A 24,252-nucleotide genomic window follows, 5' to 3' on the forward strand; every position below is an offset into this window, starting at 1 on the left:
ATCACCTCACTGAAGGTGTTGCTAACTGGGCTCCCCATAGCCGGTCCCAAGAGCTTGAAGACCTCAGTGGGCAGAACCCATTCCCACCGACACCTCTGGCCCTCCGAGAAACCGGCCTTCTGGGCCTTTCCACCTCTCTCCATCCCCCTGGGTGGGTGCCTTCGTCAAAGCAGAGCCCGTGGATTCCCTTACAAAGGTCCCCAAGCCTCCTCTGGTCTGTCACCAGCTGCTGACCCGCAGATCTGAGGGAGAACGGGCGGGCTGAACCACGCCACTGGCGCGCCTTGCGGGGGCGGAGGGCAAAACCAGGACGAGAACCCGACCCATCCCAGCCGGGGCTCCCCGTGCCAGAAGATGCTGCCCAGGTTTCCTGTGTTTAAGTTTCTCACTCGCTAAACAATAGATTTGTGCAGAACAAAGGTAACAGGAGTTGGGCTGCCCCCAGGTCTTGCGTGTCTGCAGCTGCCGAGCCCCAGAGGGTCCCTGGGGGTGCTGGCGCTTCTCTGGGATGCGGGGGGGGGGGGGGGGGGGGAAGCAATTCGGGGAGTGGGAGCTGGCGGGCTGGCACCTGGCATCCCGTGTGGCCCTATTCTGCGAGTCTGCGAGCTTTCCCGAGCCCCACCTGCTACTTCTCCTAATAGAGGTGCCAAGTCCGAGGACTTTCGACAGAAATTGCGGCCGTGTACCCCGATAACGGGGACCCCGGACTACGGGTCCAAAGAGGACGCAGCAACCGCGGTGCTACACTTCCGGGGGGTTGGGAAATGCCCCAGAACCAAGCCTTTGGGAAGAGCGCGAGAAGTGGGGGCGCCGCGCCAGGGCGGCTGCGCGCGCTAGCAGACGGAGAACTGCACCCCGGGACTGGAGGCCGAGCCGCCTGCAGCGCCCGAGGCGCCCGGTAGGGGGCGCGCGCCGGCGGGAACGCGAGCGCGGGCGGGACGGCGGGCCTCGGCGGGCCTCGGGCGGCCGGCGCCCCTGACGTCACCGCCCCGCGGTCGCCAGGGCGACGGCCCCATCAGCGCGCGCGTCAGAGCCGCCAGTCTCTTGGCAACCGCCCGATCTCCCGCTCTCCCTTCGCCTGGCGCTCGGCCGCGCGTCGCTCTGGCGTCAAAGCGACGTCAATGGGGATGTATCAATCCGGCGGCGGCGGCGGCGGGGGCGGGGCCGGCGGGGCGGGGCGGGGCCGACGCGGCAGGGCCGGGGGCGGGCCGGAGGCGGGGCCGGGGCGGGGCCGGGGCGGAGCCCGCGGCGGGCGGCGCGTGCGGCCCGAGCGCGCCGCGCGGCCTCAGAGCTGACATGCGGCGCGGCCCGGGCGGCGGCGGCGGCGGCGGCCCGAGAAACAGGCGCTCGAGAAGCAGGCGCCCGAGCAGCGCGAGCGACCGAGCGGGCGGCGGGGGCCGCGGGGAGAGCGGCGGCCCGGCCTCGGCACTCGGAGGGCGGCGGAGGTGAGGCGGCGGCGAGGCCGGGGTGGCCGCCGCCGGGCTCGCGGCGGCCGGGCCGGGGCTCCGGAGCTCCGGGGCTCTGGTTTCCGACCGCCGCTCCGGGCTCCGGGGCCCGAAGGCGCGCGCGTGGGGGTCTCGGAGCGGGGCGCCGCTCGCCCCGCCGCCGCCGGGCTCCCCTTTGTTGTGGGGCGGGCGGCGTGGGAGCGGGTCCACCGGCCCCACGGAACTGGGGCTCCGGGGGTTGGGATGGAGCGGACCGCGGGCGGCGGGGTGGGAGCGCGTCCCGGCGCCCTGCGGGGCTGGGGGTCCGGGGATCGGCATGCAGCCGGCCGCAGGCGGCGTGGGAGCGGGTTACACACCCTGCCGGACTGGGGGCCCGGGGTCGGTGTAGAGCGGATCCCGGGCGGCGGGGTGGGAGCCGGGCCCCGCGCCCCGCTGGGCTGCAGGTCGGGGGTCGGGATGGAGCGGGCGGCGGGGGAACGGGTTATACACCCCGCGGGGCTGAAGGGATCTGGGGGTCGGGATGGAGTGTCCCCAGGGCGGCGGGTGGGAGCGGGTCCAGGCGCCCTGCGGGGCTGGGGGGTCGGGGGTCGGGATGGAGAAAGACCGCGGGCGGCGGGTGGGAGCGGGTCCAGGCGCCCTACGGGGCTGGGGGGTCGGGGGTCGGGATGGAGCAGAGGACCGGCAGGGGGCGGTGAGGGTGGGAGCGGGCCCACGCGCCCCGGGGGGCTGGGGGGTCGGGATGGAGTCGACCGCGGATCGCAGGGTGAAGGGGTCCACACGCCCGAAGGGCTGGGGGTCTTGGGAGCCGGAGTGTCGGGAGCGGGCGTGGGAGCGGGCGTGGGAGCGGGCAAGCGCCCGGCGAGGTGAGGTGTTTAGAAAGGAGCAGAGTGAGGGGGCGGCGGGGAGAGGGAGCCGCCCCCCCCCCCCCCCCCCCCCGTCGGGTCAGGCAGGTCCGGTGTTGAGTGCGCTCCCGGGTGGCCCGCAGGTGCGCCCCGGAGCCATGGTGATCATGTCGGAGTTGAGTGCGGCCCCCGCGGGCTCCGGCCAGAGCCAGCAGAAGCCCCTCCGGGTGGGCTTCTACGACGTCGAGAGGACTCTGGGCAAGGGCAATTTCGCCGTCGTGAAGCTGGCCCGGCATCGAGTCACAAAAACCCAGGTGTGTGCCAGACCTGGCCTGTGAGGACCCTCCCTGGGGGCGGCTGGGTGGTTTCCCTGTCCTCAGGGTTCATCGTGCAATGTCTCAGTGCTGACAGTTCTCAGTTCCACGAGGAGAAAATGCTTTATGTTATGATTCTGAATAATTTCGACAAATCTTAGGGGACAGCAGAGAGAGTAATGACCCAGGAGTGTGGGGCTCTGGGATCCAGGCCGAGGCCCTGTAAAGGGAGCTAGAAGACATTTAAGATACTTCCTTAACTTTAAGTACCATTAATGGTGACTTGTTTTTTTTTTTCCCCCAACTTTTTGTGACCTTTGGGGACATAAAGTGTTACAGAAATTAAGCTGCAAAAAACCAAATGTGTCAATGAAAGGCGTTTGTTTGGGGACAAAAATATCCTTTCTTTTAAACTGTAGGTTGCAATAAAAATAATCGATAAAACTCGATTAGACTCCAGTAATTTGGAGAAAATATATCGTGAGGTTCAGATCATGAAGCTTCTGAATCATCCTCACATCATAAAGCTTTATCAGGTAAGGACTCAAGTTTGCCTTTTGCTGTGACTTCTGGCAAGTGTGTTACCTTTTATTTTTAACAATAAGCCTGCGATTCTGAATTTTGCCCCTCTCTTTGGGTGTGTGTGGGAGGCAGGGGGTTGGCCGTGTAAGGTAAATAGATTGATTTTTGTAAGCTCTTCAGATGCGTTTTCAACTATTTTCTTGCTTTTGGATCATAACTGAGATTTGCCTCATTAAAATTTTATTTCGTATTGTCATTCGCTCCAGTTTTAAATGCGTAGAGGTCGGTTGTTAGATTCGCTTTCCTAAGAAAACAAACAACCAGACGTAGGTATTGTCTCATGTCAAGCATTTAGCATAGGACAGATTTTAGTGGAAGGAGACGCTTCCCCCTTTGCAGATGATTATTCAACTTTAAAACCGGCTGCGTTTACCAGTTTCCGTGAACTCTTTGCAAAGGCAGCAGTAAAAGCATTTGTCTTCCCGTTTCAACTCTTCCGTCAAAAACGGAGAGATGAAAATACTTTTGCCATGGTGAGAACAGAGAACTTGTCATTGAATCCGCGTTAAGAACATGCCTCGCCCTATCCGTCTGTCGGTTTGTTTGGTGACTTGATTGTTGTTACCGTGTTTTAACTAATAAATCATATCTCTGGAATATTACAAGCGCTGATTTAATGAGCGCAGTAAAGCAACTCTTAGCCGACCGCTTCTGCAGATGAGATGCCGGCTGCTACGTTTTTTGCAAATGCTCGGTATTTCATCCAGCTGTGCCGGGTGTTAAGTTCCTTCTGGGGATTCTCGTGAAGCCTCCTGAATCTGAGAGGAACACGGGACGGCGCGGGTGTGTGTGTGCCCATGGCGAGGCTCGGCGGGCAGTGTGGCAGGAGAGGGCGTTAGAAGAGAAGACTGTCCCACGGAAGTAGTGTCACCGGGCTTGTGTTCCCCTGAATGACAGTTCACTTAGAGTCACTGAGTGCGGTCATCAGCCCTCCACCATACGCTCGGGTTTGTGTTTTGTTTCTGTGTCATTTTTAGTTGTGCTGCTTTGATAAGAAGTTTCCTCCGTGGCCGCTGATGTCAGTGCCTGAGAAATGTGCCTGGCCTGTTTCCGCAGGAGTGGCCCGAGCCCTGTTTTTGACTTTGCTGGAGGGATGAGCCAGAGTGTACCTTCCTGGTCTTCCTGTCCCTCTCCTGGCCCATTGTGTGGAGCAGCCCAGTTAGACAGCACATCGCCCCCAGCATCAGAGTGAGAGGTCCTTTCGCGGAGTGAAACCTCTCGGTGCTGTCTGGGTCGCTTTAACTGTTCGGACGGGATAGGGACAGCAATGCGTATCATTCCTCGGGGTTTTACACTGGTGTCTAACTCTCATCCAGCTGGCCCAGGCCCCAGAACCTTGCCGAGACACTACACTCTTGCCTGGAGGTTTCCCAACACCCCAAACACGTTTACTCTTAATTCTTTCTCCGGCTCTCTTTTGAACTGAGGAGAGGGACGAACCTCGGCCTTCCTGCTCAGGCCTCTACCGCACACGTGGAGGGCCAGGACACTTCAGGACACTGGAGATTCTTGGTCAAACATACTGTGTTTGCTGTCTTGTTAGATTTACGGCCTAAACCAGTTGCCTTTGAAGTGTCTTTTTTACGGAAAAACTGTATTTCGAACCCTAAAGAAATCTGTTCCTGTGAGCACGTATTGTCTCTGTGTCTCCCTTTGAAATCTTGTAAAACACCTGGGAAGGAGTTGGATTTCCTTCTTTTAGGACCAAAGATGTGAAATGCACCTTGTTTCTTAGCTAGCTGTATTTTCAACTCTTTTTTAAAATTGTTTGCACAGTGAAGTAAAATTCTCGACCCGTAAGGGAGCCTGCAGGGTGTGTTTGACCTCGGCTGTTGCTGCTGACACATGCTGAGGGGTTTGCCGTATAAAGAGCAGTCTGTCGTAGCTTAGCCTGGCAGAACCCGCTTCTCAGCGCCCAATTTATCATGTCAATAGCGCAAGGGGGAAGGGGTGTTCGTTATCTATTATTCAGCTTGCGCTGGCCTGAATCATCTGTTGCCTGCTAGGCTTCTAGAAGAAAGCCCTAGCGGTGCATGCTGCGGGTGTCAGACCTCTGAGGCCTCACAGAGCCGGCGGGTGGGTGAGGCAGTTGCGTTGACACGGTGATACGGGAAGGTTCTAGTGCATTCGGATAGACAGGTTAGTGAGGAATTCACCTCTGATGTTTTAAATTCTTTTCCTGAATAGGAACCCCCGTATCTGTTTCTTTAACACAGAAGTGTTTATTTTCTTTCCTTTTGAAAGATAACGGATACACTCATCCTTGGGGAAGTTAAAAATTTACTGGGGTTCGAGTAGATTATTTATACCGTTGGCATGTTCTGTTCCCGTGTGGTTAAACGTTAGGTCTTTGTGTTTTTAGGTTATGGAGACAAAGGATATGCTTTACATTGTCACCGAATTCGCGAAAAATGGAGAAATGTTTGGTGAGTCACGCCTGTCTGTAACATCTGTTGAAAGCAGAGGGTAGAACTGGTCAGGAATCCGCCCCCCAGCATTTGGGTCTGCCCGTCTTTAAGTCGTACGGCTTTCCTCACTCGCGCTCCAGACGACGGCCAGGCCTCTGGACGTTAGGGCTGGAGCTTCGGCTTGTCACTCCTCAGATTATCTGACCTCCAACGGGCACCTCAGCGAGAACGAAGCACGGAAGAAATTCTGGCAGATTCTGTCCGCCGTGGAGTACTGCCACAGCCACCACATCGTCCACCGGGACCTGAAGACCGAGAACCTGCTGCTGGACGGCAGCATGGACATCAAGCTGGCAGGCAAGGGGCCCCCCGGGGCTGGGGGGCGGGGGGCGGTCCCCGGGCCGGGAAGCGCCGTCTCCTAAGGGCCCACGAGGCCCCCCGCTGTGGGCGCGCGCACCTTTCTGTCCGTGGCCCTGCCGTTGCCGCTGTGACCTCACCGTCCGTTTTCCTGTCCCTCAGATTTTGGATTTGGGAATTTCTACAAGTCAGGAGAGCCCCTGTCCACGTGGTGTGGGAGCCCCCCGTACGCGGCCCCAGAAGTCTTTGAGGGGAAGGAGTACGAAGGCCCCCAGCTGGACATCTGGGTAGGAGCCCGCGTGGGCGGCGCGCGTCAGACGCCAGGGCCCCGGCCGCGGGCGTGCGGGCGCTGACCCCAGGCCGTGTGGTCTTTGCAGAGCCTCGGCGTCGTGCTGTACGTGCTGGTGTGCGGGTCGCTCCCCTTCGACGGACCCAACCTGCCGGCGCTGCGGCAGCGGGTGCTGGAGGGCCGCTTCCGTATCCCGTTCTTTATGTCTCAAGGTGGGCGACGCGGGACGAGGGGCTTGCAGAGGGGGCGGGGGGTTAGTTCCCGAAACGCCTGCCCGACGGTGTCTGGGTGTGCCGTCAGGTCCGTGAGTCAGCCCCGCGTTACCGCGGGCTGTTTCCCTGCCGCCTGCGACACAAGCCCCGCCCACTGGGTGTTTCCTCAGTGCCCTACTTGTGGGGCGGGGCCTCGGCTCTGCGGTCCCCCACCCCCCCCCCCCCCACCCCCCAGAGGGCCTAGTCTCTGGGATGCCGGCCGGCCTGGTCCTCGTCGGGGGCAGGTCGGCAGGACCCCGTCCCCTCGATTGCTGGCTCTCCTGGCGGTGGGTCCTGAGTGGCAGCCCGGGGCCACTGCCCCCGGTCTCAGCGTCCTTTAGGACGGTCACTCGTGTGTCGCGCGCAGGAGGGGAGCCTGGTCCCCAGCGGGGCCGCTGCGGGAGCCAGCTGGGCGGTGGTGGGAGCACGCAGGGGGGCCGCCGGGCTCAGCGGGCCTCCCTCACCCCCAGACTGTGAGACGCTGATCCGCCGCATGCTGGTGGTGGACCCCAGCAAGCGCATCACCATCGCCCAGATCCGGCAGCACAGGTGGATGCAGGCCGAGCCCCCGGTGCCGCGGCAGGCCTGCACGGCCTTCTCTGCGCTCAGCTACAACGCCAGCCTGGGCCGCTACGACGAGCAGGTGTTGGGGATCATGCACACCCTGGGCATCGACCGGCAGAGGACCGTGGAGGTGAGGGCCACCGCCTGGCCTCGCGCGGGCTTGGACGGGAGAGGCGCTCACTCCGAGGAAAAGCAGGCACTCGCCAGTCGAGTTGAAACGGGAACGTGGGCTAATTTAAGGGCCAGCTGTCCACTCCTCTAAAGGATATTCTCGGCCACCCAGGAATAACCCTGGGAACAGGCCTGTCAGGGAGCCTCAGCCGCTCGGGAAGCGTCGGAGGCACCGCCCGCCGCGGAGCCCTGTCGCCCCGCTCTTCCCCGTGCCGGCCCCGCTCTGACCCCGCTTCCCTCTGCCTCCTGCAGTCACTGCAGAACAGCAGCTACAACCACTTTGCCGCCATTTATTACCTCCTCCTCGAGCGGCTGAAGGAGCATCGGCACACACAGCCGTCGGCGCGGCCCGGCCCGGCCCGGCAGCAGAGGCCGCGCAGCTCGGATCTCGGCGGCTTTGAGGTGGGGGGGAGCCTCCTTCCCGAGCTCTGCCCAGACTGTGCACCCCCACGCCCGCCAGTTACGGTCCCTCACCCAGACGGGCCCGGGACTGAGATGCCTGCTGAGCCCGCCGGCCCCCGGGTCCCGTCTCCTGCCCGTGCGGCATGGGGGTTGGGGGGGGGGGGCGGGGTTCCTGTGGGAGCCACGAACCAGAGGCTACACGGAGGAGAGGGGTGCCGGCCGCTCCGCTGCGGGTCAGGCACTACCCTGCAGCCACTTGTTCCTTAACTGTCCCCGGTCTGGCCTCCTGACACCTTCCCCTGGTCACCCTGGGCGGCATGGCCTTGGAGAGGAAGGTGCATGTGTCCTGAGCCCAGGCAGCTGGTGACTGACCTGTCAGCCCCGTGGCAAAGCCAGTGGGGCCTTCCTAGTGACGCTGTCTGCGGTTGTCCCCAAAGCTACCTCCCTGCTGACGTCTGTCCTCTGCCTGCCCGCAGGTGCCTCAGGAAGGCCTGTCTGGTGACTCTTTCCAGCCCTCCCTGCTGTGCCCACAGCCCCAGGCCTTCGGGCAGTCTGTCTTGCAGGTGGACGCGGACTGTGACCCCCTCAGCTCACTCCAGGTGTGTGATCTACACTGGGCAGCCGTCGCGTGGGAGGGGCTCTCCCAGCCGCGTCCCATGGAGCCCCAGGAGTTACGGGTCTGTGTCTGTCCCCCCAGCCCTTGCTCTTCCCCCTGGACGCCAACTGCAACGGAGTGTTCCGGAATCGCCCCATCTCCCCGAGCGGCCTGCTAGACGCGAGCATCAGTGAGGAGGTCAGGCAGGGCCAGGGCCTGGAGGAGGAGCGGGAGCCGCAGGAGCCCCTGTCCGGAGGCACAGGCCGGAGGCACACGCTGGCCGAGGTCTCCACCTGCTTCTCCCCGAGTGCCCCTCCGTGTAAGTGCCCGGTGGGGCAGGAACGCGGCCCGGGGCACCGGCCAGGGGGCGGGCGTGCGGTGGAGACTCTGACCGGCCGATGGAGAGTGCACCTTATTGGCTGGTGGGCGTCTGATTGCCCTTGTCCGGATTTGCCTTTTGCTCTAACCCCGAGGCCACGCAGATCCTACTTCGAGACTGCACGTGGTCCTTCGGTGGCAGGACAGCTTGGGGTTTAGCTGCCCCCGGGGGCCGGAAGGGCCGGTCCGCAGCCCAGGCCCCCGTGTGTCTTTGTCTGAGCCCCACCGGTCAGCTACGGCGGCAGCCGCACCGTCAAGGTGGCCGGCCACCATCATGGCTCCCAGACGCCTCTGACAGCCTCTGGCCGTCATAGACTCCTGCCCCATGTTGAGGGCAGGCACAGGGAGGCCAGTACCGCCGTCTGCCCCTGTCAGCTGGCCCCACGGGCTGTCCCAAGACCCAGGGGCCGTGCACCAGGCACGGAGAAAGTGTCCGTGCCCGTTCTTTCCTCTGACTTCCGGTGAAAACTTGGGTGCTGTGGGTTGCTCCTGGCCTTGGGGAGCGTCAGGCCCCTCAAGAGCGCGTGCTTCTTCTGCAGGTATCGTCGTCTCCTCCTCCGCCGCGAGCCCTTCGGAGGGCACCAGTTCCGACAGCTGCTTGACCTTCTCGGCCGGCGACGGCCCAGCGGGGCTCAGTGGACGCCTGGCCGCCCAGGGGCTGGTGGGCACCTGTTCCCCTCTCAGACTGGCCTCACCGCTCCTGGGGGCCCAGTCTGCCACCCCAGTGCTGCAGGCTCAGGGGGCCCCAGGAGGGGTCACTCTGCTCCCCATCAGCTTCCAGGAAGGCCGGAGGGCATCGGACACCTCGCTCACTCAAGGTGACTAACCTTTCCTGCTCCCCTTCCACCTGTCCCAGAAGGTGCTGTGTGTGCCCCTGGGAGGGTGTCACCCTGTCCCGGTGCAGATGGCGTGCCCCGAGTCTCTGGCCGGGCCTGGACGGAGCAGCAGAGCTCCCAGGCTCTAGGTGTCCCTGTCTTCTGGGACGAACTCACAGGGTCTCCTAGTGGCCGGTCCTAAAAGCCCAGGAGACACTTGGATGCCAGGCCGCAGCGCCTCACCTGGAGGAGGGGACAGGTCAGGGAGGGACCCTCCACAGAGGCAGCCCCCACCTGCCTGCCTGGGCTCCCTCCCTCAGCCCACCGCCCCGCTCGTGCCTCCGTCCCCAGAGGACCCCCTGCCCAGACTCGTTCGGGGTTGGAGCTGCTGCCCCAAACCAAACTCTGAAGAAAAGAGGACTTAGCCCCGGGAGAGGTCATCCGATCGGATGACCAGAGAGTGCCCTCAACCCCCACGGGAAAGCAATCCGTTCATGCCTTCACGTTTGCATGGGGTCCCTCCCTGCTCACGCCGGCCCGGGGTCTGCGGGCCACCCACGGACCGGCTTGATTTTGCACCCCCCCAGGGCTGAAAGCCTTCCGGCAGCAGCTGAGGAAGAGCACGAGGGCCAAAGGGCTCCTGGGCCTGAACAAGATCAAGGGGCTGGCTCGCCAGGTGTGCCCGCCCTCCTCCTCCAGCCGGGCCACGAGGGGCGGCCTGAGCGCCTTCCAGCTGCCCGCGCCGAGCCCGGGCCCGCACGGCGGCGGGGCCGGCAGCCGGGAGGGCCGGAGCCTGCTGGAAGAGGTCCTACACCAGCAGAGGTACGCCCCCCGCCTCGCTCCCGTGACCGCCCCCCGGGGAGGGCTCGAGGACGTCTGGGTTTCTGGAGTAACCTTATCTCGGGAGCTCCTCGCCCTCTCCGTGGAATCAGACGCGTGCACCTGCCGGCCCCTAGTGGGGGGGGATCCGCCGGTGGGGCCTCGTTCCGGCGGACGGGGGCGGAGGGGGGGGAGCAGTCGGCCTTCCTCACTTTGAAGCCCGCCCGTGAGTGGGGGGCGGGGGGGGGGGGGGCAGCGAATAAGAACGTCGCGTCTGGTTGGCATCTCTGAGCTGCCGCAGAAGCAAGACGGAGAATGGAAATGTCAGGAATTGCTCAGGGATTAGTCACGCACAGCCTCGCGTGTGGGGAGCAGCCCCAGCCGGCGGCTGACCCGCCCCCTCCCTCCCTCCAGGTTGCTCCAGCTCCAGCACCACCCGGCGGGCCCGCCCGGCTGCCAGCAGGCCCCCCAGCCGCCCCCGGCCCCGCTGGTCCTCGCCCCGTGCGACGGCACGCTCCTTGTGTCGGGACTCCAGAAGGAGCTGGGGCTGGCGCCCAGCCCGCTGCTGCCGCCCCACTTCCTGCAGGCGGGGGGCTCCCCGGTGGCGGCGGCGGCCCAGCTGCTGGACACCCACCTGCACATCGGCAGCGCCACAGCCCCGCTGCCCGCCGCCACGCTGCCCCCGAGCTTTGTGGCCGCGGGGCTGCCGCAGGCGGACTGTGAGATAGAGGACCTGACCTCGGGCCGGCTGGGCACCTTCGTGCTGGTGCAGTGAGGACCCCGCCCGCGGCTCGGGCCGGCCGGCCCTTCGAAGCAATAATTTCAGAGTATGTGAAGACGTTTCCGGACTCGAAGCCAATAAGTTTCTAGAAGCGAAACAAGCAATACGTCTGGTGTTCTGGCTTTTTACTTTCTTCTCGGTTTTACTTTTTCCCTCGCACTGAGCAAATGCAACTCTGAGCAGGGCCTGGAAACTTTCTGAAGAAAAATAATAATTGAGGGGCGTGCCAGGGTGGGTGGACGGGAAGGGGAAGGAGGGCGGCGGGGTGAGAGGCGACAGGGCTTGGCTGGACTGGCCAGCGCCACTGCGGTCGGGGCGGCGGGAGGGGGCCACGGGGGCCACGCGGGGCTTGCCTCGGGAGAGACCGTGGCGTGGGCCGCGTGTCCATCCGCGTGCGTGCGCGTGTGTTTAGTAGCCTTTTTTGTTTGTTTTGGTTAACGATTCTCCACTCCCCGAAACATTTACGCTTCAAAACGAGGACTGTGAACTTTCTACTTTATGTATCAGTTTTTTTAAAAAGGCTCTGTTGGCCGGCCCAGGAGAAAATAATCTACAAATTCCTGGAATTCTCTACCCTGAAATCAGAACCCCAAGGACGGTGTTTTCTTATTTTAGATGAGAACTTTTGTCAACTGCTCGAGGTCGGTTTCCAGGATCCTTCAGAGGAGCCGTAGGAAGAGACTAGAAGCCGTGGGTGACTGAGGTTGGGGCTCCGGCCCGGATCACGTGGCTTCAGACCCCCACGTGCCTCGGAGGGCCCCGGAGAGGTTTCTTCCTGCCGCCCATCTTATTTCCGCTGCTAATTTAAGTTTTTATGCATTTCATTATCAGGGTCCAAATGAACAACTGACCAGGGCGGGGGGGTGTGCAATACGGCCAGGTGTGGCCGTCGGGCAGGGGCAGGCGGAAAGCGGGGGCGCGGGTGCGCGGCCCCGCCCGCCTGCCGCCACCGGGCCGTGGCCCGTGGTAGCCCTGCCTCATCCGGGCCGCACACGTCAGGCTTTCGTTTGAGAATACCGCAATGAGAGGTCAGATCAGTGTTGTTCAAGCTTTGTTCCTTTTTTAAAGCAGATATTGTCCATGTATATAAATAGACAAACAGACACTACTTATTTTTTATATTTTTTACTACACTTCTGTGTTCCTGGTGTCACTTTTGCTCTCTGGTAACGTTAGCAAGCACCGGCACCAGGTCGGCGCGGAGGGGGGAGACGAGGTGCGTCCTCACCTGGCGGGTGAACTCGGGTCGGAAGCCACCCGAGCGGGCGGGCGGCAGGCCTCACCCCCTCTGCACCAGTCAGTACCCGTCCCTTGACCCGACCCAGGTGCCTTCAGCTCACTTTGGCTCTTACAACCTACAGTATTAACAGGGGAGAGGAGGGCGCTGGGAGAAGCCGAGGACACCCCCCCCCCGCCCCGGGCTCCTAGAGGGCAGGGGGCCGGCCGCATGCACGGGGGGCCGCAGCCCGCGTGTCCGCATCTGCCAGGCTTCCTGCTACCGGCCACCGGCCCTGCCACGGCCGCTGCTGCTACCTCCCCGTGGCTGTCGCCGGAGAGTCGGGGAAGGCACCGTCCTCGCGCCTGGCCACAGAGAAATCACCAAAGCCTCCTGCTGACTTGTAACGAGGGCCCCGGGGGCGTCCGGGCCTCCGGACCCACAGAGGCGGCGCGGCCGACTCCCCCCGAGACCGGGGTCCCCTCGCTAGACTCCTTGCTGTCGTGACGCCACAGATCAAAGGCCTCAGAGCCGTGACAAGCACTTTACTTTCACGGAGGTTTTCTTTCTGGCTGTGAGTCGTGTCTCTGCGTCGTGTGTTTAGGTGTGTGCGACGTGCGTCCTGTACTTTCTCCGCAGCGCCGGTGCGCAGACTGGCGGCCGTAGCCTGTGCGAAGGCACCACGGCGCCCGATTAAGGTGTACAAAGTTTGGTTTGTTTGGTTTTTTTTTTTTTACCGCAACGGAATTAATTATTTTATTTCTTATGTTAACATGAGAAATGTATGCCAAATGATTAGCGGGTGTATGTTTTTTTAATTTAATATTTAAATAAAATATTTGGGGGAAGAACCTTGCCTTTTCCCCGTGCTCGTCTCTGTGGGAGTGCGTCCTTCCCAGCCGCTTCCTCCCGTCGCCCTCCGGTTGCAGATCTGAGAGAGGGGGCGGTGGCACCAGCTCCCCCGCCAGCCTGGCCGCCAGGAGCCGCCCTCCCCCGGAAGTAGCGACCCACCGGGCGCTGGGCGCTCAGGGCAGGGCGCGGGAAGGGGTGGCCTGGGGCTGAGCGCGCCCCGGCCCTGCCGGTCCCCCTTCCCCGGGTGGCATCTCCAGCCCGGCCTGTTTCCAGTGGGTTCCTCCCCTCCCAGGGTGCCATACACTCCTTCCTCCTCCCTCCCTCCCCAGTAACGCTCAGCGAATCCACTCGTGAACCAAACATTTGGAAGACCCTCACGGCCAGACTCTCCCAGTCTCTTCATTTACGAACTTCTAGCAATAAGAGAGACATGGCTGCTCACAGAGCACAGGGGTCCCTTCATTTTGATTCCCTGGCAAATGCCTTTGGGTTAAAGAAAGTTTGTCATTCTCTTTACACCCATTAGGATGGTCATCGCCAAAAACAAAAACATGTGAGGTTGCCATCAGCACCCGCGTGCGCTGCTCGCGGGAGAGGGTGGCGCGGTCTGGCGGAGCCCCACCAAGTGAGAGCCACCGTGTCCTTCCGCTGGTGGGCGTGGGCCCTGACCTCTGGCAGAGACCCCACTGGCGCCTCTGTTCATTACGGCGACTCAGCGACCGAGGGACGGAAGCAGCCACACACCCGTTGACAAGGCGATGGACGTGACGTCCGGTGGCACGTGAAGAGTAGCCATAGAAAGGACAGGAACCGACGCCTGCTGTAACACGATGAGTCTGAGGACGTTACACCAGGGACACTTACGCGGGGACCTCAAGCAGCAGAACCGTAGACACAGAAGGGGGATGGGTGGGAGCCAGGGGCTGGGGGAGGGGGAGGGAGAATCCGTGCTCTCTGGGGACAGACTTCAGTTTGGGGAAGGTAGAAGTTTCTGGAGATGGATGGAAGTGACGGTTGTATGGCAACGTGAATGGACCGAAGGCCACAGAACTGGGCACTTGAAAATGGTTAACGTGGTAACTTTGACGTTAACCACGTTTCACCATAATGAGAGGGAAATAGATTCTCTCGGGGAGAGGCCCGACGTGGACAAGAAGCTTCCCCGTGGCGGAACAGCAGGACACGGGACAGAGGACAGCAGGCTGGGACCCGCAGGGGTCCCCGGAAGAGTCGGGGTCCGTCAGCCGGCGTGGGGATGACCCCTCGGGCCCGGCCACTCAAGCCCGGGGTGGCACTCGCTCTGTGGGCAGGAGGCCGGGCTGGCAGCGGCAGTGGGGTGGTTATGCTGCTTGCGTGGGAACGGCTACAACGCCCGGAACCGAGCCGCGGCTCTGGGTGTTGGGGGGCCCCTGACGTGTGTGGGGGCTCGGCCTCGCCATGTGCGCCCCCGAGTGGGCTCTGCGACCCCCGGCAGTGGGGGGTCCCCGAGGGGGACACCAGCTTCGGAAGAGACTAACGGGTGTGCAACCGACACGCGCGGCCCACGGCTCCCCGGCTGGGCTCCTTACGGGCCGGCCGCATCCCGTCCCACGCCTAGGACACCTCGAGCAGCCAGACCGCCGCCCGCTGAGATCCCAAGTTCACACTGGGTTGTTTCTGTGGGGCACTCCCGTCGTCGTCGTCATGAAGTGGCGCTTCTGGAACTCCCAGGTTGGAAGTCGGAGCCCCCCGCCTGGGGAGCCCCGCGGATGTCTCGTGGGGCTACCATCCGGCCGGGCTGGGCGATCCGCTCGGGAGTCATTCCGGCCCCTCGGAGAGAGGGCCAGGGCGGCCATGGGCCTGGCCCAGGCCCGCCAGCCTGTTGGGGACCCTCGCCCGGCCCCGCTGCCTGCATCTTGCTCTGTGCCACGAGGGCCTCGCCCGCTCGGGCGCTGCCCCGTTGGGGTGTGGCCAGGCTCACCTGTGCTTTGGCGCACCCGAGTGCCGGGCACGCTGGGGGTTCAGAGTTTCCGCCTCCTGGTCGCTCTGGCGGGGGTCCGGGTACTGCCCGGGGCCGTGACCGCGGCAGACCCAGGGGCAGCTGAGCCCAGCGCGCGGAGGAGCACGGGGGCCCCAGAAGGCGGCCTCTGCTGTCGGATGCGCCCGGATGTGATCCGCGCGGCAGTCTTCCAGGCCTGTGGCGGCGGACAGGGCCGAGCCATGCCCGGCTTTCTGCTGTCAAGACGGCGTGCGTGACCACACGGTGTACTTCTCGGGGTTGAGCGAACACCGCCTACTGCGAGAACCGCTTCGCACAGCGCCCGGCACACGGCGGGCGCTCCGCGAGCACAGCGTCGCCTGCGACGTCGCCACAGCCGGGAGCGGCGGGGCGCCCGGGAGGGAGGCAGCGTCGGTGGACCCAGCTGGCTGGAGGCACCGCCGTTCCTCTCAAAGGTGTCGGAAACGTGGACCCGGGCGTCTTCCTGCCTTCACCAAGGGTGTCCACTTCCGGCCACGAGGGCTCAAGGAAAGCGGGGGGCTCGTAGGTCCCACTGGACCACGGATCGAAGACTGTGGGGAGCACGGGGCGGGAGCCTCCCACAGAACGGCACGTCCCCAGAACAAGCCAGCTCTGCTGAGCTGCAGGGGACACACAGCGGGACTCACCCATCCGGACTGAGCGTGTGGCTCGAGGAGCTCTGCCAGCCGCCGCCGCCAAACCCAGCCCGCCCGTCACTGCCGCCTCCCAGAAAGCCCCTGGGTCCTTTGCGGGGGCCCTTCCCGTTCCCCGGGCCTCAGGCGGCCGAGGCCTGGTCTCCGTCACCGTGGACTAGTTCTGCACTTTCTAGAATTTCCTGCAGACGGTCCATGCCGCGTGCGCCTCCGATCGTCGTGTGGCGGCTCGTGCAGGCGTCGCCCGCTGGGGCCTCAGCCTCTCTCGCTGCGGAGCCGCGCTCGCTGGGCCAGCGTCTGTGGTCCCTCCGCAGTCGGCGGACAGCCGGGCCGTTTCCGGTGCGAGCTGCCGCGGGTGCCACGGCTGGGAATCTTCGCGTCCAAGCGTTTGTGTGCGCGTCCTTTTCTCTCGGGTAGTGGGGACACAGGCACAGCGGCCGTGTCCCGTGGCACGATGGCTGTCAACATCGTAAAAGCTGCCGAGCTGTGACGCGAGTCCCTCCTGCAGCGGGAGAGCACGCTGGCTGCCCCTCGTCCTCACCAGCACTCACAGGGCCCGGTTAGCTATCCTGATAGGCCTGCAGGGGTCCCTTATTGTTTTATTTTGCGTTTTCCTGATGGCCAGTGATGGCCAACACCTTTTCACGTGCTTATGGGTCGTTCCAGGTTTCAAGTTTACTTCTTTGCCAGTTTAAAAAAAAAAAAAAAGTTTATTTATTTATTGGGGGCGGGGGGCGCGGGCAGAGAGAGAGAGGGAAAGAGAGAATCCCAAGCAGGCTCTGCGTTGTCAGCACAGAGCGCAATACGGGGCTCGATCCCATGAACCTTGAGACCATGACCTGAGCCGAAATCAAGAGTCAGACGCTTAACTGACTGCGCCACCCGGGCGCCCGTGTCTTTGCCAATTTTTAATTGGTTGTTTGAATTCTTAGTATTGAGTTGTAGGAATCCCTTATATATTTTGATATGAGTTTCTTCGTCGTGTGTGTGTATATACACATACATGTATACGTATCTGCACACATGTATACATACAGATCTACCCATGTGCACGTGCACATATGCACATTTGTGCACACACGCAGAATATTTCTCCCACCTGTGGCCTGTGTTTCGTTGGAAGAGAGGAGTTCAAAGTTTTAAATTTTATGAGGTCCAACACACCTTCTCTTTTCTGGTGCTTCCTCTGTCCTAAGCGATCTCCACCCCCGCTCCTAGTGTGGAGGGACTCTCCTGTGCTCCCTTCTGGAAGCTTCTCACACTTTTAGCTTTTGGTCCACATCTGCAACCCACCTTGGGATGAATGTTGCCTGCTTTGGGACAACGGTCGAGGCTTATTTTTCCTCTGTGGATATCCAGTTGTCCCAGCACCATTTATTGCCAAGACGCTCCCTTGCCCTGCTGGATTAATTTGAAACATTCGTCAGAAATCAAGTGATTTCTGAAGTCTTGATGAGTCGGGTAGTGTAAGTCTTGTCATTTTGTTCTTGTTTCTCTAAGAGTTTCGCTTTTCTGGGTCCTTTGCATTTCCATATAAATTTTCGAGTCAGCCTGTCATTCTCTACAAGTTGTATGGAGTCTGTATATTTGTGTAGAGTCGGAATTCTCTCTCTGCTAAGCGTTGGGTGGAATTCGTCAGTGAGAGCGCTTGGGGCCGGAGCCACGTTGGGGGGTGGGGGGGGCTGTAAATCACACATGCGATCTCATTACTGCGTTTAGAGCGACGCACATTCCCCGTTCCACTTTCGAGCGAGCTTCGGAAGCTTGTGTTTTCCAAGGCGTTTGCGCATTTCTCCTGGGCTGTCGGATTTAGTTCTCCAAGGTCCGTCGTATTCTCTCGGGCCCCTCTTATCGTCTGCGGGATCTGCAGCCGTGTCCTCTGTGTCACGGAGGCTTGTTCTGCGGGCGGGGCGCGAGGTTCGCTGGGTGACCCTCCGGTGCGCTGCTGTTTATGCTCTGTAAGCATAACCACCAGGGAAGTCGAGCTGGGGGAGACCGATGTTTGTGTTCTGCACATCCTCCTGATTTTGTCTTCCTTTTTTATTTGTTTTTGAGGGACGGGTGTGGACACGACCAGTTACACCTGCGAGTTCATTTCTTCCGCCCTGTCCGTCTTAGCCGCGCGCACTCTGAAGCTCTCCCTTACCCGCTGCCTACTTTTTAGGACTGCCGTGCCTCCTGGACGAGCTGACCGTGCTTCCGTTGCGGGCGATTCCTGGCCGTGGATCCCCCTTGTTCCGAGGTCTGTCCTGGTGTTTCCACCGCTGTCCGGCTTCCGTACGGTCAGCGCCGTGTGGGCGCGATGTTTTATCTACCGCTTGCACACGTGCGGCCTGTCTTTCTATTTCCGGTGGGTTTCCCGTAGATGGTCCAACCTGGGGTCTCGGATGGGAGCCCAGTCCGCCACCTCTGCTCTTTACACGGTGTGTTTGCCCTTTTAACCGCGCACATAACTAACGTGTCGGGTCCCATCGGCCGTCTTGCTCCGCATTTCCGGGCTGTCTCTCCTTTGTGGCTTGTCATGTCTTCCGCGGGGCTGCGTTTTGATTGCTCCCTTTTGTCTCCGCAAGGAGAAGGGGTGCGGCACACCTCCACCCTGCCCACCTTCCGCGGGTCACACTGTGGACACACGGCCACGCCTCGCGTCCGGGAGGCTGTGGGCTCCCACGAAGCTGCCCAGTTTCATTGTGTTTTGCAGAACAGTGTTCGTATAGCATTTATTTCTATGATAACAACGACAGGAGTGTGAAAAGCACAACTTCTTTACCCGGTGGGTACGGAGATAAAGTGTTCGCGAGGACAGGAGAGTCCGCTTTTCCATAAGCTCCACGCCTGGCACGAAAGTCGGGCCCTGTCTGTCCGTAGGACTTCCCTTGTTCTGACGGGACTGTGGAGCCAGTATCTCCCTGCTGTGCGGCTGTGCCCGTGGCCTCTCCTTCCACCTGCCCCTCGGCCAACAGCAGCACGTGCCCCAGGCCCTCAGAGGACACAGAGGACACCGGGCCAACGTGAGCTGCTGTGATTCGTCCCTGGGAAGCTTCTTCCTCACGTCTGCAGCCTGGCTGCCGAGGTCTCAGCTCCCGCTGGGCAGGGAGGGTGGGGCCAGGGCCCCGAGGCCTTGAGGCTGGGGTTTCAGCCCCAGGTCAGCGGAGCCTGGCTTCCGGCCCTGGTCCCTTGGTGCCCCGGCTGTCTGTCTCCTCTCACTGGGCTATCAGAAGACCCCAAAGAGCGAGTGGGGGAAAGAAAAGGCTTCTGCGGTGGGTCCAACCACCCAAGCGGGCATTGGGCAGCCTTCCAAGCTCGGGCCATCGCTGGCCTCGAGGTGCAGGGCCACACAAGGGCACAACAGGGCCAGTCAGTTTCTCCGGTCAGCCCCGGCCGGGACCCCTCCTGACAGCAGGGTGGGACTCCCTGGGTGGAAGATGATAGATAGATGGAGGGGATAGGAGCCCAGCTGGAGGGGCTGGAGTCCCACTGGCCAGCACCCGGAAGCCCTCCAGACCTCGAGCTCCTAGGGACCCTGCCCACCTCCCTTGGGCCCCAAGTTGCAGGCAGGTGGTGCTGCAGCATTCTGGGCCCGTGCATTTAAGACACTTACTGGGCAAGTTCCCTCTCCGTATGGGTCTCCGTATGGGGTCCAGTTAATTTTCCTGAACAGGCACGGCGGCCAAGTCGTCTGCCTGTCTGAGTTGGGCGGTGATTATCGCCTCCCGCAGGTGTGCCGTGGCCTCGGCCACCGGGGAGCCCCGAGTGCTCGCAGCGCCCTGGACCTGCTGGGTGGTGCAGGGGAGAGCCAGGGGTCAGGGAGGTACTGCCCGCCACAGCCACCCCACCCAGAGGCCACGGGGCCAAGAGTACGTGGCAGGTCACGCGGGCTCGTGGCCAGAGTGTGTTGGGGGCGGTAAAGCTTGGGCGGGGCAGCGGAAATGCCTCTGGATGGGGTGCACAGCCAGGTCCTGCGGTGGGAGAAGGGGTGCACCCAACACGCACCCTACCGACGCCAGTCCCATCGAGAGAAGGCCCCTGGGGTCTGGTGATGTCGAGGCTGGTCATCGCCCTGGGCTGCCGTGGTCAGTGGCGAGGGGTCAGAGCAGGACAGGGGAGGGGTGCTGGGGCACAGCTGTCATCTGAGGCTCTCTGGTGTTGCGGGGTCACTGCTCCCCTCGCCTGGGTTGGGGGCAGCTGGTGGGAGAGCGGCCGGTGGGTGGGGGCCGGGCTGCTGTTTCTCAGGCTGCGACCCCTTCAGAGCCGGGCCCCCCTTCTCCCTCCCATTCCTGAGGCTTCTCCTGCAGCTCAGAGGGCCAGAGCCTCATCCTTGTGCACAGGGCAGGCTGGAAGCACAGAGACTTTGTCCCCACAGGGTCACAGGTCCCTCCTCCCGGGCCAGCAGTGGTGATGGGCACATCAGCTTACCTGACAGCCAGACCCCAGAGCCACACGGTGATGGTGATGTGATGGGACTCTCCGGGCCCTCCCCAAGAGAGACTCCCCATTTTCTTTGCTCTCACAGCCCTGTGGACACCCTCCCCACCACCAAGAGACCCTGCCTGGAGGCAGGACCCAATGGCTAGGGCCCCAGGCCAGAGGCAAGTCCCTATTTGTGATGCTTTCCATTCTTCCCTCCCTTTTAAGAAGAGGGTGTTGCGGGTTGCATTGTGTCCCCCAGGATATGTTGATGTCCCAACCCCCAACCTGTGGATGGGACCTTATTTGGAAACGGGGTCTTTGCAGGTGTAATCAAGTTGAGCTGGGCCATAAGCTCCTGTCCTACCTGATAGGACTGGTGTCATAGAGGAGGGGAGTTTGGGCACATATGGAGGGACAGGTGGACACAGGTGTGGCCACAAGCCAAGGAACACGGGGGCCAGCAGATGCTACCAGAGCTGGCCGAGGCAGGAGGGACCCTTCCCAGAGCCTCTGGAGCTGGTTCAGCTCTGCTGACACCTTGATCTTGGACCTCCAGCCTCCAGACCTGTGAGAGAATAAACTGTGGAGTTAAATCCCCCTGGTCTGTGGCCTGTGATCCAGTGGCCCCGGGAAATTGACACGGAGGACGAAACAGGCAAGTGCCCACCTCCAAAGGGCAGAGGCCCTGGCATTAATTCCCAGGGACTCCTGGGCAGGCAGCCACTCTGTGCCCTCAGTTCCCGCCCTCTCCATGCTGCGGGACCGTGCCATCTACAAGTATTGATGCACCTTCCTGATGGAACGACTCCCTCCTCCTCCCCTGTGCAGGGAACAGAGGCATCTTTAGAGAGGCACCGCAGCCCCCATTCCCTGCGGACCCCTCCTCCTCCCTCCAGCCTGACAGTCGGGCCTGATAGTCCCGTGCTTTCCCGTGGGAGGGTCAAGGTGTACCCGAGCTTGGGGTTGGAAGGCTGAACCCCAGCAGGGGACGTGGGGCGCCCCTCCCTGCCGGGCCAGCCAACACTGTCCATTCTTGTGGAGCTGTTGGGTAAACAGAGGCCCGGGCTTTATCTGTGGAATGGCTCTGGGGGTCTCCCCCTGGGCTTTGCAGGACCTCAGCCACTGGCCGCCTTGCCCCCAGGCCCCGGGGCTGAGGGGCTGAGGGAGCCGCCAGCTAGGCAGGCTCAGGCTCGGCGGGGTGGGTGCAGGTGTTCCAGGCCGGCACGTGGAGGGGTCACAGGAGGCCAGAGCTTGGAGAGCTGGCCACGCAGGGCCAGCCCGGGAGGAGTGGAGACCGCAGCCACAGAAGGGGCCTGGCAAGGAGGTGGGGGGTGGGCAACCTGCGTTGGGGCCAGCACGGTCCCCAGTGGCTACAGAGAGCCCCGTGTGGGGCCAGCAAGCAGGGGCTGGGCGGGAGCTCAGCCAGCAGACCGGCCACCCACCCAGGGCCACCTCCCGACCTCAGTGGGGGCCTGAGGTGGGGGTGTCTGCCCTGGTCTGCAGTGGGACCCCACGGCTGTGCTGGGGTGACCTGGGGGCGGTGAGGGGTGGGGAGTCTCCTGGTGCAGGGGTGGTAGGAAGGCTACGGAGGGGGGAGGCTGCCCCACGCCTCCCGCCTGCCCTGCTCCAGGGCTGTGGGACCCTTGCAGCCAGACTCAATGGGCGCTTCCTGGCTCTGAGTCCCTTCCTCTGTGAGGGAAGGTGACAGCTCGCCCGACTTGTGGGTAAGGACCCTGAGTCCCAAAAGCTCCCTGCTGGCCCTGGGTACCAGGCCCCCTCGGAGCCGAGCACACCAGGCCTGGGGATGCAGCTGCCCTTGCTGAGGGCTTGCGCTGGGCCAAGGGCAGGTGGTCTCCCTTCCTTGGGAAAAAGGGAAATGAAAACAGGAGAAGGAAGTGGTTTCCCTGAGCGGCAGAAGGTCACAAGTGCCCAGCGCAGGGACGGTGGCAGTGGAGGCAGTGGGCCCTGTGCTGCTGTTGCCTCGGGACCCTGGGGAGGAGCAGCGGGCCCCCAGCCCACGGGCAGCCAGATCCCTGGACACACACGGAGACCCCCCCCCCCCCCCTCTGCCGAGGAGAGCTGTCAGGGAGCCTCGGGGCAACACCCCCTCATCACATCACACCCCGGCGTCCAGGCGGCCCTGGCCCCAGGAAGACTGTTCATCTGTGGTTCACCCGCGGTGGGAGTTGGGGCAGAGGTGACAGGGGTGCCCAGAGAAGTGACATGAGGAGGGGGGCGCCGTCGGCTCCTGGGAGCACACTCGTTATTGTCACTCCAAAAGGAAAGCCTTCTTCCGGGACTTCCCTGAGCCCAGGGTGGCCGGAGACAGCTCTCAGGAGGTGCCCACAGGTCAGGACAGCAGGAGATTCCCCGGGAAAGGCCTAGGGAGCTGCAGGGAAACTGAGGTCGGCAAAGCCCCCACCAGCCAGGGTCAGCAGCCCCAGTGACTGGGGTGGGGGGGGGGCAAGACCCCCGTGCTCTCTCCCCCAGATGCCCTCTGGTGATATGCTGGCTGTCACAGTTGGTGACTCACCCTCACACCCACTCGGTGGCAGGCATCATGTCTCCGGTGCCCGGATGAGGAAGCTGAACCCCAGGACTCAGCCTGCAGGAAGCACGAGAGAGGGCACCGGTGCTGTGCCTGCACCCCAAGCCCTCCCCGAGGCCCCGGCACCCCCCTCCTGCTGCTTCACCCCAAGTGGGATGCACATTCTCGAGAGGGGCCAGGGGACAGGAGGGGCTGGCCCGGAGGCTGGGCAGAATTTAAGCTGGAAGAGGCTGCTCAGTGACGTGTTTGCACATGCGCGCACGTGGGCCGGGGTGCAGAAAACCATCGCCCCGCTTGTTCGGACTGGGTCACCACCACAGGCTTAAAAAGCAAAGGTTTTGTCCCCAAGCTGCCAAGGAGGAAGCCTGAGAGAGTCGGTGACTCAGGACGTCCAGCTCATCAGCTGGTGTTGGCCTGTGTGACTCCTGGTCAGGTGCCCGCGAGCCTGGGGACAGCGCTGTTGACCAATAGGGCCAAGTGGGTGAGCTCATGGCAGGAGAAGGGTGTCTCCTGTCGGTGGATGGGACCACAGCGGGAGAGGTGACCACGGGGAGGTGACTTCCCCCCTGCAGTGCAGGATGAGGGAGCGAGCTGGCCTTCATCAGAGGAAGAGGAGGGCACTTACCCTGTGCCCCGTGTTCGGGGAGGACCAGGGACAGCAGGTCTTTGTCCCCTCTGGGGCTGCAGGATGGCCTGGGCTGACCGGATTCCGTAGCTCACGGTCCCTAGTGCCTTGGGCGCTCTGTCGCTAGGACAGGCTCTCGCCCTCAGCAGGGCCTTCCGCCCCCTGGGGCCCCGTCTGTGCCTGATCATCAGGCCGCTGTGTTCCAGGGATCCTGGAGCTCGCGAGAGCCAAGCCGAAGGCGTCAGCACAGGCCGGGTGTGCAGGCTGGGTGTGCACCAAGCGTGCACCGGGTGTGTGGGCTAGGTGTGCAGGCCGGTGTGCTGAGCTGTGCTAGCCCTGCCGTGAGGGAGTGCCGGCGTGTGCAGGGCTCAGCCTGCGCGTGTGTGCGTGTGCATGTGCACATGCGTGTGCGTTCCCGAGCCCGAGACCTCCTTTGCCACAGGGAAAAATGTGCCGTGGTCGCCACCGTGCAAGTTGTCCCGAAGGAGGCCAGAGGCCGAGGGTCTGTGCGGAGCGAGACCCGAGGAGGCCAGGGGTGGGGGTGGGGGGGGGGGGGGGGGGTGAAGCCGGAAGTCATTTCTGCTCCAGAAACCAGACGCACGCGGGTTTTCCTTCCTGGGCCGGCAGAATCCTGCTCATCCAGGCAGGAGGAAGTGAGAGTTTACTGTAAACAGGGCTCCCCGTAGCCTTCGTTTATGGCCAAATATCACAAAGACCTGCCGGAGACCAGGGCCTGTGGGGAGAGGTGCCCGCTGGCAGGCGCACCTGCAGCTGACGTGGAGGGCGGCTCTGCCCCGGCTCCGGGCTCCGGGCTCCTCTAAGGCCGAGGGGCTGGGCCCCCAGCTCCCTGCGTGAGCTCCTGGGCCCGCGGGGACAGCTCTGTGGCCGTGGGGCTCCGTGCAGAGTCGCGGCCTTCCCGGCACGAGCCCGGCTGACTCC

At 62.8% G+C, this 24,252-nt stretch overlaps 1 protein-coding gene across 1 annotated transcript; it reads left to right on the plus strand.

The window, feature by feature from the left end:
* Positions 1-1,317: 1,317 nt before the first annotated feature.
* On the plus strand, positions 1,318-12,897 carry SIK1 (salt inducible kinase 1). Its single transcript, XM_042902984.1, has 14 exons — positions 1,318-1,445; positions 2,431-2,601; positions 3,021-3,137; positions 5,546-5,609; positions 5,787-5,948; positions 6,111-6,235; positions 6,326-6,449; positions 6,959-7,182; positions 7,476-7,625; positions 8,102-8,224; positions 8,323-8,539; positions 9,138-9,416; positions 10,001-10,235; positions 10,647-12,897. The coding sequence occupies exons 2-14, from the start codon at positions 2,446-2,448 to the stop codon at positions 11,005-11,007; spliced, it is 2,337 nt and encodes a 778-aa protein (XP_042758918.1). The 5' UTR covers positions 1,318-1,445; positions 2,431-2,445; the 3' UTR covers positions 11,008-12,897.
* The last annotated feature ends 11,355 nt before the right edge of the window (positions 12,898-24,252 follow it).

Source organism: Panthera leo, chromosome C2, assembly GCF_018350215.1.
Source record: "Panthera leo isolate Ple1 chromosome C2, P.leo_Ple1_pat1.1, whole genome shotgun sequence".
NCBI lineage: Eukaryota > Metazoa > Chordata > Mammalia > Carnivora > Felidae > Panthera > Panthera leo.